The 19,695-nt window shown below is 42.7% G+C and overlaps 2 protein-coding genes and 1 long non-coding RNA gene across 9 annotated transcripts in view; 2 read left to right on the top strand and 1 right to left on the bottom strand.

Annotated features, from left to right (window-relative positions):
• LOC310688492 (uncharacterized protein) overlaps positions 1-19,695 on the top strand; it is a 193,396-nt gene that overhangs the window by 129,321 nt on the left and 44,380 nt on the right. The window contains exon 1 of one of the 3 annotated variants that reach the window (XM_083465070.1): positions 11,489-11,536. The exons of the other annotated variants lie outside the window; for them this stretch is intronic. Coding sequence (XP_083321196.1) covers positions 11,530-11,536 — 7 coding nt within the window. The 5' untranslated portion in view covers positions 11,489-11,529. Of the gene's footprint in view, positions 1-11,488; positions 11,537-19,695 lie in introns of those variants that run through there. 3 annotated transcript variants of the gene reach the window in all.
• Positions 1-19,695, top strand: part of SEMA4D (semaphorin 4D) — a 118,348-nt gene that overhangs the window by 74,238 nt on the left and 24,415 nt on the right. For 4 of the 5 annotated variants that reach the window (XM_083464836.1, XM_083464840.1, XM_083464837.1 and 1 more), the window contains 4 exons: positions 830-948; positions 13,439-13,828; positions 17,011-17,156; positions 18,736-18,798. In XM_083464836.1, coding sequence (XP_083320962.1) covers positions 13,738-13,828; positions 17,011-17,156; positions 18,736-18,798 — 300 coding nt within the window. In that variant the 5' untranslated portion in view covers positions 830-948; positions 13,439-13,737. Of the gene's footprint in view, positions 1-829; positions 949-3,138; positions 3,201-13,438; positions 13,829-17,010; positions 17,157-18,735; positions 18,799-19,695 lie in introns of those variants that run through there. The other variant, XM_083464838.1, reaches the window with a different exon arrangement.
• LOC310688506 overlaps positions 1-19,695 on the bottom strand; it is a 486,265-nt gene that overhangs the window by 460,363 nt on the left and 6,207 nt on the right. The window lies entirely within an intron of this gene.

Raw genomic sequence — 19,695 nt, 5'->3', positions numbered from 1 at the left:
CACCTGTGCAGAATATTTATTATTCATTTATTAAATTTGTATATAACCCTATATCAGTGATGGCCAAACTTGGCCCTCCAGCTGTTTTGGGACTACAGCTCCCATCATGCCTAACTAACAGGACCGTTGGTCAGGGATGATGGGAACTGTAGTACCAAAACAGCTGGAGGGCCGAGTTTGGCCACCACTGCCCTATACCCATAAGTCTCAGGGCGGTTCACATCCCTGCACATTGTGAATTGAACCCATCGTGCCTCCTGATGACCTGCATGTAGACTGGGACCGTGGCAGAGCCAATACAGGCTGCATTTTATTTGTGTATCACTCACATTCCAGTTTCTGCATAGCTAGGTGGGGAACCTGAGGCCCTGCAGATGGTGTCGTACTAGGCTATCTTGCATGAATTTTCTAGATCAAATTCAATCGGTTTTTAAGCCTAGTATTGGCACAGAAACCTCTTAGGTTGCTCTACAATGATTACCAGATGGGCAGGGTATAAATATATTGTTATTGTTGTTGTTGTTGATGATGGGCAGGGTATAAATATGTTGTTGTTGTTGTTGTTGTTGTATAAATATGTTGTTGTTGTTACCTCTTTAGGGAGAGAGACTATGTCCCTTTTCATAACCTACAATTTTTGTTTGTTGATGTTTTAATCTAGTTTTTCAACAACAACAAAAAGAATTATATTTTAGGTTGTTTCTATAATGCTGGTTTTAATGGACGTACGTGTTTGTTTTTAATATTGTAACTTGCTTTGAGTTGCTGTAGCACAAAAGTGACTAATAAAAGTTATTAAATAATAATAATTTTTGGTTTTCTTTAACAGTACTGAAGATTTCTGGGCTACCTTGCTGGACCTCATTTACTATACCATAAAGAAAACAGATACTTTAAAGAGTTAATTCCTGGGAAGGAAAATAGAAAATAAAATTCAAATGGTGACAGGTACTGTATTATATCATTTTTTCAATTTCACTTCCATCCCCCCCCCTTTGTGTGTGTTAATACTACACACAGATCTGTCAAAGTAAGTTAATTGATGGTTAGGAGCTTTCAGTGGGGATTCTTTTTACCTTCCCACCAGAGCGATACCTACTTGCACTTTGACGTGCTTTCGAACTGCTAGGTTGGCAGGAGCTGGGACGGAGCAAGGGGAGCTCACCCCGTTGTGGGGATTCGAACCGCCAAGCTTCTGATCGGCAAGCCCTAGGCTCTGTGGTTTAACCCAAAGCGCCACCCACGTCCCTTATATCACTTTTACCCCACCCCAAATTCAGTTGCTAGTGATCTTTGCCCAGTAGAAAGAAACTTAGATCCAGATTCTTCCAACAACTTGACCCTTAGCACAGTGAATCTTGCAGCTTAATTTGCTGTTAAGTTTACTGATTTACAGAGTGGATTCTGGCCAGCTTCTTATTCTGTTCATTTTTCCCCCTGGTGGCTCTACTGTTCTACATTTCCCCTTTCCCCCGTTTTTGTTTGCATATCTTTAAAAGTGTTCATTGGCGCATAGATAGCACTGTGAAATGTATGACTCAAAACCCCCTTTTTATTATTTCAAGAATCATAATAGTCCTTTACTTCTCTCTTTAAAAATAAGCAAATCTTTGTGTTAGAAATGTTTTTGTTGCTGTGGTAGCGATACAATAATGAACCTCAGTTGGGCTCTGTGATGTTAATTTTATGGGACAAGCACTTTATGGATTCTTCTGCTTTATATACCCCCCCCCAAAAAAATCTAAGTAGTCCATAGTGCAGAAAAGGATTTGCCATTGACATTGTCAGCTGACTTGTCTTTTCTTTTCTGAAATTTTTTTACTTGACTTTTACAGTTTAACTACAGATAACAAATTATTTGCATAGATCATAAAGGTTGCATGCATTTTACATAAGTAATGCTTATCAGTTTACATTAAAACAACCGAGCAATAATATAATACTGGTTAGAGAAGATAACATTTTTTTGTGAATCTCTTTGAGGTTTTTTCCCTCTAATGAAGTGGTATATAGATTTTATGAAATAAACAGCAGTAGACTCTACCATAGTTTCAAAGTAGAATGGCCTGGTTAGCTGAATTTTCTGATAAACTGGGTATCTTTCTTCACTGCGGAAAACTTCTTATGTGCTTGTATTTTCGGTTTATCGTAGAATGGCTTTTTGTGCAGCGGGGTTGAAAAAATTGGGCACGAGACAAACCATTGCCACAGTTCAAAGTCTGATTTGGAAGGGAGGAAAATGGGGGATTTGGAAGGGAGGAAAATGGAGTTGGGGTTGGGGACCCCTTTCTCTTTCAGAATGATCAGCAAACTATTGTCATTGGCATTATATGGATGCTAATTTCTGACCTTTTTTCTCTAGCAATGAAAAACTTGTTTCTTTTCATGTTGAAGTCGCATATTACCGTATTTCTAATTTGAACAGAATTTATATTGCTACAATTGCATATTATAACTAATAGAACCTACCTTCCTTGATGTTTTCCATTACAACTTTCAGTTGTGGTTCTTTTTAAAACCCAGCAATAAAAATAAATTGTTTAGGTAGGTCATGTAAGGACCCCCCACTCCAAGATCAGGGCATGTTCCACTTGTGAATCCTGACCAGCCAGTTGTCTGGCAAACCAAAATATTCTTAGGTACCTCAGTTCACCTGTGTGTGTACCCAGGGCATGGCAAAAGTGGTGTTTTTAAAAAAACAACAACACATTTTTGTTTTGTTTTTTACTTCTGGGAATCAGTGTCTTTAAAGTTGCAGGAAAGCGAACTAGTACAATGTGAATGTCTGGAATGAAGCAGGTAAGGGAGGGGCAGGGGAACTTTCCTAAGAAGATGAACAGTAATTTCATGTGACAGATGAAAAATACTGCTTCTCTTTCTGCCAACGGAAGCCGTTCAGCTAAACATCATGAAAACTTCTCTGTCTGTGTGTATTGAACTTTGTACTCCTCAAACAAGCTATTTGTGGCTTTGACAACCATATAATTAAACAATTATAGAGCTGGAGTTTCATTTGATAAAATAGCCTGCATAGTCACTTGTCTCGAAAGGCTGCAGTACTTGCACAGTAATGAATATTTCTCGGCAACTAATGTCTGTCAGGATGAGATGCTTAACTTGAGACCTCCTAACCCATCTTGACAGGCATCTCCTCAAGAACTCTGAGGCCCTTGTTGCAGGACTTTGCACTCTGTAAATAGGTATGAGAGCATGTTGTTTTCTCTGTCTATTATCTAGCTTCTTCCATTGCCCTCACAGCGTGTTGAACCCTGCTGCTTAAGGAATGATTGTTGAAACACTCCGTTAACTCTTAGGAAGGCTAAGGCTTTGTTTTTGTGAATGGCTAAAGGCCAGTGGTCTTGTTTAGCAAATATTGAATCCACAATGGCAGTTGTCTGCCACTGCCTCTAAATTACTACCGGCTAATTGCAACAGTTGTCCACTGCTATTTCCCTTGGATTGATAGAAAAAGATAGTTGGATGGTTTCGAAATAGCATGCAGAACGACTTCCCGGCAGAAATGGTTGTAGTGCCATTTCCAGAGTCTACATCCCTGTGTATCTCCTTGCAGCTAAACAATACTTTTGCCTTGTTCATACAGTGGGCAGCCTTCACCACTCATTTGCCCTCCAGGCCACTCCTAACATCTCTAACCATTGACCATGCTGGCTGGGCTGATGGGAGTTGTAGTCCAAAATATATAGAGGGTACCAGGGTGGTGGAGGGACGCGGGTGGCGCTGTGGGTTAAACAACACAGCCTAGGACTTGCCAATCAGAAGGTCAGCGGTTCGAATCCCCGCGGCGGGGTGAGCTCCCGATGCTCAGTCCCTGCTCCTGCCAACCTAGCAGTTCGAAAGCATGCCAAAGTGCAAGTAGATAAATAGGTACCACTCTGGCGGGAAGGTAAACGGCGTTTCCGTGCGCTGCTCTGGTTCTCCAGAAGCGGCTTAGTCATGCTGGCCACATGACCCGGAAGCTGTACACCGGCTCCCGTGGCCAATAAAGCAAGATGAGCGCCGCCACCCCAGAGTCCGTCATGACTAGACCTAATGGTCAGGGGTCCCTTTACCTTTACCTTTACCAGGGTGGTGAAGGCTGGCCTAGACCATCTCCAGGTTCTTTTGAATGATAGGCACGTCACCTCCATGCATGCACATTCTTTCTCATTGATTGTGGCTACTGCTTCAATTTTCTTTTTCTTTTTTTAAATTAATATTTATTGCTTTTCCAACGATTTAAACACTACAAAAACAATACAATACAGTACAATACAATACAATACAATACAAAAACACTACATAACATTGACACATTAAACACATTAAACTAACAAAACAAAACAAAAACAGTTTAAAATAAATCAAACAATTTCAATATCTTACCTTTCATTCACTTATTTCAGTGACCTCCTCACACCTCCCTTTTTGTATTCCACTTCTGTTAATTGTTTCAGCAATTCCTTTCCATCTTCCTCTGTTTTCTATCCTATAATTATCTTAACACATTCTAACCTTATTTTTCCTTTAATACTCTATTAATCTATTTATACTTAATTCCTTATAACATTTCTACTAAAGCCTTATAATTTCATTCCAACATTTTTCTAATACTGCTTCAATTTTCTGCCACCTTCTGCTTGCCCACACCTTTTTGGTTACATGTTCAATCAGCCATGTCTGCATAACAATGTCTGTGTAGCATGTCTGTGTAGCAATGGTGGGAGCGTCAACTCAAGAACGGATGGTGGCCCACAACAGCAAACAAGATCTTTTTTTTATAAAAGGGTGGTCTTCAACCATAACCAGACACTGGAGAGACCTGTCAGGAGTAAGCATGGACCAATGGTACCAAATAGTATGGGAAACAGCCTTACTAGAAAAACTAACCAATAAACTGAAACTGACACGGGGACAAATAAAAGAAGATGCCTTCACCCCGGTATGGCTCCCCTTTATCACATACACAGCCCAACAAGACAATGACAAAAACCCACCAACAGCATACAAATCAATATGGCTAACCTGATCCAAAACACCCACCCACCCCACTCACACATGAAAACAAAGATCACCACAGCCAGTCACAAACAAACAACCACACCCTAGGCCAACCCCAACCTCTCTCACCACCAAAGGAACACGAGTGAACAGCACAAGCAACGCTGACACCAAACCCCACATATATTAAGTAAAATAGAAACATCATCACCCGACACCACCCATCTTTCCCCCCTCCACCCCTTTTCTTCCTAATGTCTCAACAAATGAAACTGATTTGTAAAAATGTTACATGGAAAAAATACGAGAGACATTACACATACTTCTGTAAAACAATAAAAACTTTAATAATAATAAAAAAGGGTGGTCTTCAAGGCAGTTGACTTTTCTCAGCTGTTGAACCAGCAGCACTAGACATAGCCAGCTACTGGGCAGATTCTATTAAACTTCATTGATGCGTGTTGCCAAGACTGTTGGCTTGGGGTGGGCAGACTGTGGAGCTTCTGCAGGTTCCAGGCTTTGGAGCAGACCCTTGTCTCAACACTGTCATGTGGATTAAGGCTTTGATGTCAAGCAGCACAGGGGTGGAGAGAAGTATTTAACAGATGGAAGTTTAATACTGGAGTAAGCAACTGATGGTTGGAAAAGGTTGCTGTAAATCTATCTTCATTTTTGCCCTCTGGGAGAGAGAGAGAGGAATCGATCTAACGCAAGACCGGGTTCTCACTGGGATGGTAAAGCTGTGTCTGGGCTATCCATTGTTTGGAGGAGCGTTCAGTCGTAGAGTCTTCAAAATGTTTTTCCATACAAAAATGAGTCTGGTCTTTAAAACCTCAGTGGGCTACTTGTTGCCATACAGCATAGACAGAGGGCTACCATCTCAGAATTAGGGCATGCTCTAGTGCAGGCACGTCCAACTTCCAAGAGACTGTGATCTACTCCCACTATACAAAAAAAAAACAGGCCGTGATCTACCCATTGGATTGTCCAGAGTTTTTGAGCTTTTGGAGGGGGCGGATCAGGCAAAAGTTGTTGAGCTTTTTTTGTCAGGGCAAACCTGCCCTAAATATGGCTAATGTTGAAACTCACTGATTTTTATCTATAAATCCCTTAAAAGTGTATTAGAAAGACCAAATGCTCCCATACGAACCTATCTGGCTGTTAGTGTCTTCTTTAGAAGCCTTCTCTGTACTGGTGTGCTGTTTGAAGTCCATTCCATGTAAATCCATATGAACTGGCACATAATCTGATAACTTTCTAAACCACCAAATTAAAATGATGTTCATGTCAGGAGCTCAATTTATACTCGAGTAGGACCCTGGTAGAGACACATGCCCAACTGGCATGTTCCCTCCCTCCTGGTCGATCATTCGGGAGCTTCAAAAGCTTTCTTCTGCCCAAACATCACAGCAACCGACGCCAAAAGACACTGGCACACTTAGGGATCCGCAGAGTTTGCGCATCATGCGTAACAGACCTCAGCAACTCAGCATTTTGGCTAATCTACTTTATTTACATATAAACACACACGGAGCACTGCAACATGGCTCCCTCTCTCTCTAGCATCAGACAGCAAAGCGAGAAAGAACAAAGGACAATAGTCCCACTTCACGGAACACAGTAACACAAACATCCTGTCTCCGTCATTTCCCACTTTGTGGAGTCAAAACATATACTGTCATGTGATAGACAACAATCCCATGACTGCAATCATGGAGCAGGAATTCTAACAGTTCACACAGGCTCTAAGTGTTTGATAAATTAGGTTCTGTTACAGCTCCGACTGCTGTTGGCAAATTCTGTTATAGGTTGTTTGTACATGTGATATTGTTTGATATCTGTAAGTTTCCCTGAGAACTGGACTTGAAAGGTGGTATATAAAATATTTTGGCTGAAACTGCTTGAAAATACATGGAGATGCGTAGTTGTACCAGTTATGAATCAGCAACATTTTTACAAACACATGCATGTTTTAATGTAGGTTGTAAACTGCCTTGAGATTTCCCCCCTTAAAAATATAGAAATGAAATGAATAATATTATTAATAATAAGTTTTTAACTATTTGCTGCATTTGGAATGATGCTTATGTAGATAGATTTTTATATGGGGCTTGTGTCTAAACAGCAGCTTTAAATTAACAGCCTTAATCTTCATTTACATTTGTTTCATATTCACCCAATTCAGCATGCTTTGTTTGCAAGCGAATGTTGCTACTTAATTGGAAACAAGCGCTGGAAATGGGACGCATATTGAGACACACCCATTTTCACAAAAGACCCTTTCAGTAAAATAACCATGCGTTTAAGGCGTGATGGAAGCATTCTAGATTCTCTTATTATCTGTATTCGCATAACTGTAGCAGGCAAAAGACCTTTTCCTTAGCAGCCAAGTGGAACTGGATGTGAAGCGCATATTCTTGGCTCTCTGCCCCAGATCGCATCAGTAGGGCTTGGTGCGCATACCTGAGAAATGGTACTTCCGCATCCCCAAGGGGCACATTAAACGAGCTCTTGGCAGAGAAATGGTTTGTCGGGTGGATTTTATTAAGCAGCAGCCAACTGTCGGATTGAATGCTTAAATGGTATTGTTTACTTACGCTGCAGATATGCAGTATTCTTTACAGGCAAAAGGGTAAATCTGTTGGAATCGGGTTCTGTTCGTTGATTGGCTAGCCGCAAATCGTGCACGGCCATGTTTCTCGAAGCCAGAGCACCCCTGCAGGCCAAGCATAGGCCCTGTATGGTTCCTCAGACTGGGGCCAGTTGAGAATGCAGGCGGGAGGAGTGTTGCGTTTTTTAATACCCCCACCCCATCTCTGTTTCGAAAATTCCTTGCACGCAGAATGCTAACATGTAGAAAAGCCAATATCTGCTGCTGCTTCTTCCAGGGATTGGGTAGAATCAGCTTCCAGTGCAGAATGGTGAGGCTTGCGTACTCTTTTGTTGGTGTCAAGATCCCAGTTGTAATCTGTATAGGATGTGTGATAGAGCTAAATATGAAAGGGGTTTGGCTTTGAGAAAGTGAGCATTTTTTTTCTTGCTTTCTCATCATAGCTGAGGCAGAGTTCATCCAGTGAGATTGATTGGTGATAGATTCAGAATGCACAGAACAAAACAACTACTTCCACCCAAAGCATTAATGTAGTGTGGTGTAGTGGTTAAGAGCGGTAGACTCATAATCTGGTGAACCGGGTTCGCTTCCCTGCTCCTCCACATGCAGCTGCTGGGTGACCTTGGGCTAGTCACACTTCTCTGAAGTCTCTTAGCCCCACTCACCTCACAGAGTGTTTGTTGTGGGGGAGGAAGGGAAAGGAGAATGTTAGCCGCTTTGAGACTCCTTAGGGTAGTGATAAAACGGGATATCAAATCCAAACTCTTCTTCTGCTTTTTAGGGCAGGCACGCCCAACTCCCAAGAGACTGCGATCTACTCCCAATATTAAAAAACTGGCAGTGATCTACTCATTGGAGGGAGGAGGAGCATGCGTAGGTTGGGTGGATTGCCCAGAGTTGTTCAGCTTTTATTTGTTAACTTTCAGTAAACTCTATTTAATCCCATGATCGATAAAGATCCCATGATCAACCAGGATCAGCCGAGAATCTACCAGTACATCACGATCTACTGGTTGGACATGCCTGGCTTAGGGAGTTCACCACCACAGTGGTGACGGCCATTGACTTAGATGGCTGTAAAGGAGGATTAGACCAGCTCATGGAGGATAAGTCTACCAGTGGCTAAATAGCTACGATGGCTAAATGGGACTCCGGTTCAGAAGTTTGAAATTCCAGCTGCTGAGGAAAGCCCTACCTTGGCTTGTGGACTTTCCAAAGGCATTTTCTTGACCTCTGTAGAAAACAGGAACCTTGAATAGACAGACCAAGAATGGAGAACCTTTAGCCCTCCAGATGTTGTTGAACTACAACTCCCATCATTCCTGACCCCTGGCCATGGTAGCCGGGGCTGGTGGGAGTTGGAGTGCAATAACAGGGACCCCCATTCCTGAAACAGATGGGCTTCTCTTGCATTCTTTCAGTTGAGCTCTTGCAGGAAACCAATGTACGTTTCCCTAATGGTGGCCATTGCATATCTGCCATCCATTAGTATTTTGTTCAAGCCACAGGACAGTATTTTTAAACATAACATTATGTCATAAATTGACTTTAGCAAGTGCCTTTAAAAATAAGGAGGCCTGGTTTGTGTGATTGTGTCCCGTTCCCACCTCCCCCTCGACTTTGGAAGCTGTTATATCATTTTTTAACATAGTGCTGCTGGCTGCACCAGCTGTATGTTCTGGTGACACATACTAATTTCTCTCGGCACAAAGATTATTAGTGCTGCCATTGAACCAGTGTGAAAGAATAAATATAAGCATATTTTTGAGAGAGAAATATACACAGTCCCCATCCATCTGTCTGATTTCTAATTATGTGAGGCAGGTGATTATATAGTGTAACAGAATTCCTGTCATAAAATTATCCTTCTGTTGGGTGTCTTTCTAAGTGATCGTCTAAATGTCTCTGCTTGTTGCAAATAGAACTTCGAGTAGCGCTCATTCTTTTCGGTTTCTTTCTTCATGTTCACTGCAAGTCTGTGTGTCCAACCTCATACATGTAATCTTTTGTTTAATTGTGTAGTACTATCAATTTCCACCAGAATGGAGTGGTTTCACAGATTAGGGCACTAGACTAGACATCTATCCACAATCTCCTCTTATCTCCTTGTTGATGGTAACAGCCCCTCCTGCCTGCACGAAGTGCTCATTATACCCATTACAAAGATCCTCCTCACTGATGCTGATGCCACCTATAAAAGCCCAACTTGAGGGTTCGAGGCCACCAGTCCCTTCCTCAAAAAGAGTTTGGGCGAGGAGAAGAAATAAGTTTATCTCCCTTGGTCTGGGGCAGAAATGGAAACAGCATCAAGGATGAGCACTTTCAGTCTACCTGTGCATGTATTTTGTCCTCCCAACACACAACATGCATCTTAACAACAGCAGCAGCAACAACAACAACAATTTTATTATTTATACCCCACCCATCTGGCTGGGTTTCCCCAGCCACTCTGGGCGGCTTCCAACAGAATATTAAAAACATCAAACATTAAAAACTTCCCTAAACAGGACTGCCTTTCCTTGACATCTAGTGGGAGGGCGTTCCACAGGGAGGGCGCCACCACCGAAAAGGCCCTCTGCCTGGTTCCCTGTAACCTCACTTCTCGCAGGGAGGGAACTGCCAGAAGGCCCTCAGAGCTGGACCTCAGCGTCCAGGCTGAATGATGAGGGTGGAGATATTCCTTCAGGTATACTGGGCTGAGGCCGTTTAGGGCTTTAAGCACCAACACTTTGAATTGTGCTCGGAAATGTGCTGAAGGTCTTTAGTTTATCAGCACTTTTCCTTCTCATTTTCTGGTGCTGCTTTGCAGCCTAAACCAGAGCTGGGTCAATTGTTCTCTCTGGGAAGCTGCCACTCTGCCACCAGAATTGGAGTTGCAGCCCTTTGGCTGAAAAAGCTATCCAGCCCACCTCATACAGTCATCCCATAAATACTACCCAAACTTATACTAATGAAGTCAACTAATGGAGACAACAAAATAATGCTAGGGAGATTGCTTCCAGGGTGGGTTGGAAGGTAGTATTAACTCTAGGTGTCCCTCGTCACCCTCCCATCCTCAGATATCAATCCCAAGCGTAGACTCTAGAGAGAAAACAGAAAGCAAAGTAAGTTGGGGAAATGCCTTCACAGGGAACCATACTGAGCTAAGCAAAAATAAGATTATTGTTGAAGGGTTAGCCATTAGGTTTGCTTGTTTGTTTGCCCTTCATTTAGCTAGATTCAACTGTTTCATGTCTCTGCAAGCGACAGTAGGAGCAACTTCTCTCCTTTCACTCTAGTCATGATTTTGGAAAGAGGAATTACAGTCGTACCTTTGTTTTCGAACAGCTTAGTTCTCAAACATTTTGGCTCCCGGACGCCGCAAACTCGGAAGTGACTGTTTTGAATTGCGAACTATTTTTGGAAGCTGAAAATCTGATGGGGCTTCCGATTGGCTGCAGGAGCTTCCTGCAGCCAATCAGAAGCCGCGCTTTGGTTTCCGAACGTTTTGGAAGTTGAACGGACTTGCGGAACGGATTCTGTTTGACTTCCAAGGTACGACTGTATATGAAGTTTCCTGAGTTGCTGCTGTATGAGAAATTGGTCTCTGTGCAGTGCCTTATCCCATCAGTACGCCACTTATTTCCTGAACAAAGGTGCAAAGTAATTAGTTGAAATAGTCGTTAAAATAAATTGACTTTATACTTCTTAGAAATATACAGGTACAGTTCCAGCAGCACCTCTGGCATCTAAAGAAGTAATAATAATAATAATAATAATAATAATAATAATAATAATAATAATAATTTATTTTTTGTACCCCGCCCATCTGGCTGGGTTTCCCCAGCCACTCTGGGCGGCTTCAATAGAAACAAAAAATACAGTAAAATATCACAGATTAAAAGCTTCCCTGAACAGGGCTGCCTTAAGATGTCTTCTAAATGTCAGGTAGTTATTCATCGCTTTGACATCTGATGGGAGGGCGTTCCACAGGGCGGGCGCCACTACCGAGAAGGCCCTCTGCCTGGTTCCCTGTAGCTTTGCTTCTCGCAATGAGGGAACTGCCCTCATTAGTAGGACTGTAGTCTATGAAAAGATATGCTGTATAAAATAAACACTACTTGTCTTTGGCTTCAAATAACAGTAAATGGCTATTCCAGTATACTATTTAAGGAACACACACACAAACATGAACAATTCTCTTATTTTAGAAAATAATGCATTGAATAACTTAATATTTGCTCAGAAACACCGAGTGTAAAAGATAATGACCATTTACTAGAATTCCAAGTGATCAGAATTTTAAAGAAATGAGGGTTGGCAGTTACTAAGCAGAAGAATGTTCCCTAAATAATGGGAAGTACGATTGTTACAACTGGGAATTACAGTTCTAAATATTCATAAATTGAGAACTAAGCAAATAGCGAAGCTTGAGTAGTTATCAAGTATTATTAAAATGGGTCACCCAGATGGACTCAGTAGGATTATCCTGGTGGAATATTAGATAGAGCCAGGGGTGGCTTTCAATAGCTGTGATGACTTGTCAACCTTGATTCATAAGCTCAGAATTGCAAATACAGAGCTCAGTGCAGACCAAAATAGGTATACGTCCATGCATAGAAGACTGCCACAGGTCATGTCAAAAGAAGAGAACACAGAAGAGAAAATGGTAGGGTTTTTAAGAGAAAAAAAATCCAAAACAAACTCTGTCCCAAGTTCATCTGGTCTGTATTCACCTCCAGTGAACCACAGTGAAACTGTAAATCTCCTATATATATTAGATACAAGGCCCAGGAAAGGTATTGGTAAGCATCTGTCTTGATGTCAGGATCCCTCGGTGCTTATTAGTTGCCATGGTTACATTCTTCCGCTGGCTCACCTTTTATGTAGACAGAAAATGAGAAATTGAACTGGAATAGCTCGAACAAAGAAGTTACATAATTTGCCCAGACACAATAAATCTAGCTGACTCATTAAAGCTGCCATCCCATATATTTATGCACCTGTGCTGACTTCCTGTTGGTCTCATGCCTAGAGTTCCACTGAAAGGTACTTGGTTGAAATAATTAGAAAATAGGGACAGTTTTGCATGCATTCAAACATAAGCCTGTCCGGTCCATTTTCTGCACAGAATGGGCGTGCAAAACATTCAGCTAAATGCATAGCGCTGTCTAGAGCCATATACTGAATTTGCTAATTTTGTAAAATATAGCAATTCCAAAAAAAAAATGAATTCAGTAGATAATAGCACATTTGGCAATTAATTTTCAGAGTTGCCTTTCATTTTAGAAGAGATGGGGTCGGGGGAAGAGTATGAGGGAGCCACATTCAAATTCTCACTTAGCCACAAAGCTCATTTCATGACCTTCAAGATTCCCAACCAGATGGTATCTGAAATTGGGAATCTAAGACTGTCAATGCTTCATAGTTTTGAAGCAAAAGCCTGGGATTCATACAACTCCTACAGAAAGCCCATGGGTTGTACAAAAACGTCTCGAGCTGCCTGCAGCCAAAACCTTTGCATGGCAATATATAGTTCCATTTGAGTCTTTCGTTAAAATATTTAAAATACACCTTGAATTTCAAAAATGCAACGTCTCCCTTCCATGTCCCCAAAACGCTTGTCTACAAGTATTGATATGACAGATATAAATCATGAGAGCTCATGGAAAATTATGGTTGTTAATAGCTTCCTGTGGCTATTTCTGAAAGTGAGCCACTGTTTCCTTTTATAAAACCAGAGTCTTTGCTGTGGGGACGTTTCTTAACAAAGGAAAGAGTGCAGCTTGGAAATCATTAGCTACTGTGAAAATCTGACAACTTCCTTCCTTCTGCCTTTTATTTCTGCAGCTTTATACACCAATCCAACAGATCAGAAGCATGTGCTTAAGAAGTAGAGGTTTTGCTGAGGCTCCTTCTAGAAATCTTTTCCGTTCTCTGCTGTGGCAAATGCATGCCTGCTGCGGGAAGTGATCTGTCAGATAGCAGGCATTCGGAAGCACCCTCGCAAGGAACCGACGGCTCATGCGTTTAGTATGAAGATGCCCATGTCTTCGTAGACCCTGTGAACTCCAAAGGCGTTTCTTCTGCCAAATGAACTTTTGCTGCTGTGGTTGCCTATCTGCATTCATAGACTAAGGACCCTTAACATGGCTCTTGTTCTATATGGGGCTGTGAGTTTATTTCTTGGAATGGCAGCAGCATTTGGCCCAGTGCCCCGGATTACCTGGGAACACAAAGGTAAGAGCATAGCTTACGGTAAGGATAGTGTTTCATAAAATAAATGAGTGGTAGTTCTGTACTTTGCTGATACAAAATCCTACATAGCAGTAGATTAAAGGCTTGTTTTACATCGCCATACAGTATAGCCCAGGGTTTCCCAAACTTGCTGTTTTTGGACTACAACTCCCATCATCCCTAGCTAGTAGGATCAGTGGTCAGGGATGATGGGAATTGTAGTCCAAAAAAAATCTGGAGACCCATGTTCGGAAAACTCTGGTATAGCCAATGCAAAATACTGTTGATATCTACAGAATTGGCGCAGCAACTCAGTGGAATAAATGGGAGTGGAAGACCTACTCAGAACTTTCTAGCTAGAGTTGGAAGTCTGGCATTCTTTGGTAAACAACTTTTTTTTTTTTGGTTACCCTTGCTTTTTCACTTTTGGTTACTCCTTGGCATTTAATGAGGAGACCTTGAAGAACAACTACCGCATTCTTAGTTACCAATCGTTGTTTTCCTATGTTTCTCTGTGCCTCACAAGGAACCATTATTTTTGGGATTGACTGAGTAACTACTTTGAGAAGCAGTAGGCACAATGGACTGCTGCTTCCCTGCCCTTCAGCAACAGCATCATTGCCACATATAGAATGGTTGGTTGTGGGGGGAGGTCAGGTGGTCAACCACACAGGCCAAGCCAAATCCTGAGCTCTCACCTGTGTAGTAGGGCTTCACCTGTGTAGTAGGGCTGGTCAGTGTCAAGTTTTCAACATTGCGATGTATTGCCCGGCAAACTTCGCGATCTGGCGATACCAGTATACCTGAAAGAGGGTCTTCACCTCCATCACTCAGCCTGGACACTGTGGTCCAGCGCCGAGGGCCTTCTGGCGGTTCCCTCACTGAGAGAAGTGAGGTTGCAGGGAACCAGGCAGAGGGCCTTCTCAGTAGTGGCACCTGCCCAGTGGAACGCCCTCCCATCAGATGTCAAGGAAATAAACAATTATCTGACGTTTAGAAGACATCTGAAGGCAGCCTTGTTTAGGGAAGTTTTTAATGCTTGATGTTTTATTGTGTTCTTAATATTCTGTTGGACACGGGTGGCACTGTGGCTTAAACCACAGAGCCTAGGACTTGCCGATCAGAAGGTTGGCGGTTCGAATCCCCGTGACGGGGTGAGTTCCCGTTGCTCGGTCCCTGCTCCTGCCAACCTAGCAGTTAGAAAGCACCTCAGAGTACAAGTAGATACATAGGTACTGCTCTGGCGGGAAGGTAAACGGCGTTTCCGTGCACTGCTCCGGTTCGCCAGAAGCGGCATGGTCATGCTGGCCACATGACCCAGAAGCTGTACGTCGGCTCCCTTGGCCAATAAAGCGAGATGAGCTCCGCAACCCCAGAGTTGTCCGTGGCTGGACCTAACGGTCAGGGGTCCCTTTACCTTTACCTAATATTCTGTTGGGAACCACCCAGAGTGGTTGGGGAAACCCAGCCAGATGGGCGGGGTATAAATAATTTAATATTATTATTATTATTATTATTATTATTATTATTATTATTATCATCATCATCATCACTACTACTACTACTACTACTACTACTACTACTACTACCTCACAATTTTTAAAACCCTGCTTCCTAGCACAGCGTTGCAAGGCCTCGGGGAGATCGCTAAGGCAGCTTCATCTCTGTGAGGAAGCACCCTCCCACTCCCCAGCTGAGCAGGAGAAGGATTAGGGCCTCTCAGCCGGGGAGCACTCCTGCCCCCCAAGTGAGGAAGCCCCATGCTTCTTTGGCTTGGAAGTGAGCTGGAAAAGTATTGGGGCTCCCTCAACTGGGGGATGGATACACTTGGAGCCCCCACCTCGCCACTGGTTCACACAAGCTGGCAGCCGGTTGGGGCCTCTGTAAGACACCTTGGCTGAGGCAAGGGCAGTGATGCTCTCCTCCGCTGAAAAGTTTAAAGAAGCAGAGGGAGGAACAAGCTGTATTGGCTGATGCAACTTGTTTCTCCCTCTGCGCCAGCATGAGGGCAGAGTGAGATGGCGGCCTCGCTCAACGGTATATCGCTGGTGAAACGGCCGCTGTTTCCGAGTCCCTCTGCTACCAGCACCCTCTGGAGGGAGTCGAGCGATGGCAGCTTCACCAGCGATACACTGCCATCGCAGTCTGCCCCTCATACTGGCCCTGAGCAACGTATCAATACATCAATCGCAGGCCAGCTGTGCACCCACCAAACCCTTCCCTTGCTGTTGTCCCACCCCGGTCAGCAGCACCAAAATTGCTGTAGGGAGAGTGGGGCCACAGCACCACTACATCGTGCCAATTCTTTCTGTCTACTCAACGTTACATTTTCAAAAAAAGGAAAAGGCCGCCATTTTGAGCTCCCCAGCATCTCACAAGACATCCTCAAATCCCTTAGGCACCTAATGTAGATAATTCGTTGCGGCTGCATAGCTCCCCCTGCCTCCATCTTCAGAATGTAGAACTTGGGTGACAAATTTGGATTGTAGAATTTGGGTGTTTCTTCCCTCCTCTTCCAAAGTTTTGATCGGCTTCCAGCCTGATGAACATATATGGAAAGCTTACATAAATTTTGACATTTAGGTAAAGGTAACGGGACCCCTGACGACTCTGGGGTTGCGGCGCTCATCTCGCTTTATTGGCTGAGGGAGCCGGCGTACAGCTTCCGGGTCATGTGACTAGCATGACTAAGCCGCTTCTGGTGAACCAAAGCAGTGCACAGAAACACTGTTTACCTTCCTGCCAGAGCGGTACCTATTTATCTACTTGCACTTTGATGTGCTTTCGAACTGCTAGATTGGCAGGAGCAGGGATTTAGGTTGGTCCTGATAAAAGCCATTATCATTCTGTGGCTTCTGCATATCACTTGACTGTAGGGCCCCCTAAATTTTTTCATTGTTTCTCACTCAGGAAGAACCCCATTTCAAACTTTCCAATGACCCTCTGTATAATCCTGGCCTCCAGGGCAGCAAATTTGCATTTGCTTAAGCTTTTGGATTGCTTTCTCTCCCTTCAATTCCACTAATGCCCAGTCATTAGGTTGTACCACTTTACTTAACGATCTCAAAATCAATGGATCTAGGCCAGGATTTGAAGTCAAGCAACTATTTAGTCAATTGTAAATAAAGTTTGTCTTGAAATGAATGCATTTTGAATTAATGTTTGCCTTAATTGTATTTCAACAGAAGTTCATCTAGTATATTTTCAAGAGCCCGAAATATTTAACTACTCAACTTTGTTGCTAAGTGAAGATAAGGATGTTTTGTACGTAGGAGCTAGAGAAGTGATCTTTGCGCTAAATGCATTGAACATCACTGAAAAAAAGCAAGAGGTAAGTATGCAGTTTTGTATACTAAATATTCATGATCAGCAGCCTGAGCCCAAGCATAATTGTGTTTTATGTGCTGGAAGGCGCTGAGAGTGGCTGGGGAAACCCAGCCAGGTGGGTGGGGTATAAATAAATAAATAATAAAATTATTAATTAATTAATATTTAACTAATTTGAACATGCATGCTCAAAGTAATATGATTTATTCCTCTGTTAACTATAGGAGTGCATCTGAATATGCATTGCTGTAGGGTTTCAAAATGCAATCCCCTTGCTACTTTCATGCTTAAAGCTAGAGAGCTGCTTTTACCAGGTGAAACCTGTCGGCCATTTTCCAGCTGCATAGTCTTTAATATGCAAATTCATTTTGTTGCTTTCCTGTTGCTTATATTGTTTTCTCAGTTTGGGAAATGGCTGGATGGAAGGGGAGGGGTTGTCATTTGCCCTATACAGTGGTACCTTGGCTCTCAAACTTAATCCGTTCTTGAAGTCTGTTGTTCCAAATGGGTGCTTTTCTATAGAAAGTAATGCACAACGGATTAATCCATTCCAGACTTTTAAAAACAGCCCCTAAAACAGTAGTTTAACATGAATTTTACTATCTAACGAGACCATCGATCCATAAAATGAAAGTAATAATCTATGTACTATACTATAAAATAAATACAGTGCAACCTCAGGTTAAGTACTTAATTCGTTCCGGAGGTCCTTTCTTTACCTGAAACTGTTCTTAACCTGAAACACCACTTTAGCTAATGGGGCCTCCTGCTGCCGCTGCCTGATTTCTGTTCTCATCCTAAAGCAAAGTTCTTAACCCGAGGTACTATTTCTGGGTTAGCGGAGTCTGTAACCTGAAGCATATGTAACCCGAGGTACCACTGTAAGACAGTATTGTAGATGGTAAAAATTAAAATTAAATATTTTCATACCTGCACTGATGATAAGTCACTGTTTGGATGGGAGGGTTTTATCCATTTCTGCAGGTGCACAATCAGTCAGTAGCTGAACTGGGTTCCACACAGTCACCAAAACAAATTGACCAAAAAAGCCTCAAAAACACAAAACAAATAGCAAAAAGAAAAGTGCCAAACTTAACGTGCTCTGGAAGTCCGTTTCAAAACCAAGGCACGGCTTTTGATTGGTGTAGGGGCCCCAGAAACAATAGCTGACAGCCTCACTGGATGTTCGGCTTCCGAAAAACGTTAGAAAACCAGAACACTTACTTCCGGGTTTTTGACATTTGGAAACTAAGGTGTTTGAGAACCAACGCGTTTGAGAACCAAGGCACCACTATAGATTTTAAACCGTTCCTACCCAAATCAAATTCATGGGAAGCACAATGAATCATTTGAATTAATTTACTGTAATCTTACACATGTGCTTAAAGTTCTCCAGCTCCAGTACCGCAGGTGTGTTTGGAAAAGTCCCATTTCCAAGAGAGCAGATTTTTTTTTTAAAAAAAGGTGTATAGCTGCTTGCAGTTGCCCCAGGATGGCTTTGGACGCCGTAATATTAATTACTCTTTGTGGGAGCACTGAAAAGGTCCTTTGATTTGTTCTTACCCTGGTTCGTTTTCCTCCAGGTGTTTTGGAAGGTCACAGAAGACAAGAAGACGAAATGTGCAGAAAAGGGCAAATCCAAACAGGTGAAAAGAGTTTGTTGCTTGTCTCTTTATCAGCTTGACTTTCAAGAAAGTTTTTTTCCCCTAGTAGTATTGCAGAAGTAATTAATTTTCCATGCCCCTTTAATTAAACCTTCAGCAGAGTTAACGTGTCTCTTTTGCTGTGTTAGTTCCTGTAAGTCATGATGCTGAACGGTTGTGTGTGCATGTATGATAAAAAATGTAGAGCTGATAGTTTGCCGCACGGTAGTGCTGCTTTCTTCCCTTCTTCAAATGCAGCAGTACCAAGTATGAAAAAGAGCCAGCCTCTCCCATAACTGCAAGCAGCCTTGGCTTTGTGCTGCAACATATTTGATGGGAAGCAGCAGTTCATTGATGGATGAGCTTATTTAGCATTTCTCCTTGTTGCTGTTGGTTTAGATCAGGCACGTCCAACTCTCTAGAGACTGCGATCCACTCCCAGTAAAATAAAACTAGCAGTGATCTACCCGTTGTCATTGCCAAGAGTTGTCGAGCTTTCTTGGGAGCATAGACCAGGGGAGGATTGGCAAGAGTTGTTCAGCTTCTTTTCGGAAGGATTGGCAAGAGTTGATCACACAACAACCTGCAGTTATCACTCCTTCATCCACAAAGCAGCTGCATAATGGAAGGCAAGCTTCCACAGCGATGGGACAGACCGCTGGGGCCAGGGCAAGGCACACTCAAACAGGAGAACACAGGCAATCCCTTTTTTAAATCCTAAAGTTGACCTGGAGCACCCCGGCAATCTACCTGTCAATCATGGTCCACCAGCTGAACATGTATGCCTTAGAGCAGTGGTGACCAACTCTCAAGAGACTGCGATCTACTTTCAGAATTAAAAACTGGCAGTAATCTACCCCTGTTTTGGGGGGTTTCAGCTCAAAGTTGTTCAGCTTTTTG

Source organism: Podarcis liolepis (assembly GCF_965112155.1).
Source record: "Podarcis liolepis genome assembly, chromosome: 11".
Classification (NCBI taxonomy): domain Eukaryota; kingdom Metazoa; phylum Chordata; class Lepidosauria; order Squamata; family Lacertidae; genus Podarcis; species Podarcis liolepis.
This window is presented reverse-complemented; position numbering and strand designations above follow the sequence as displayed.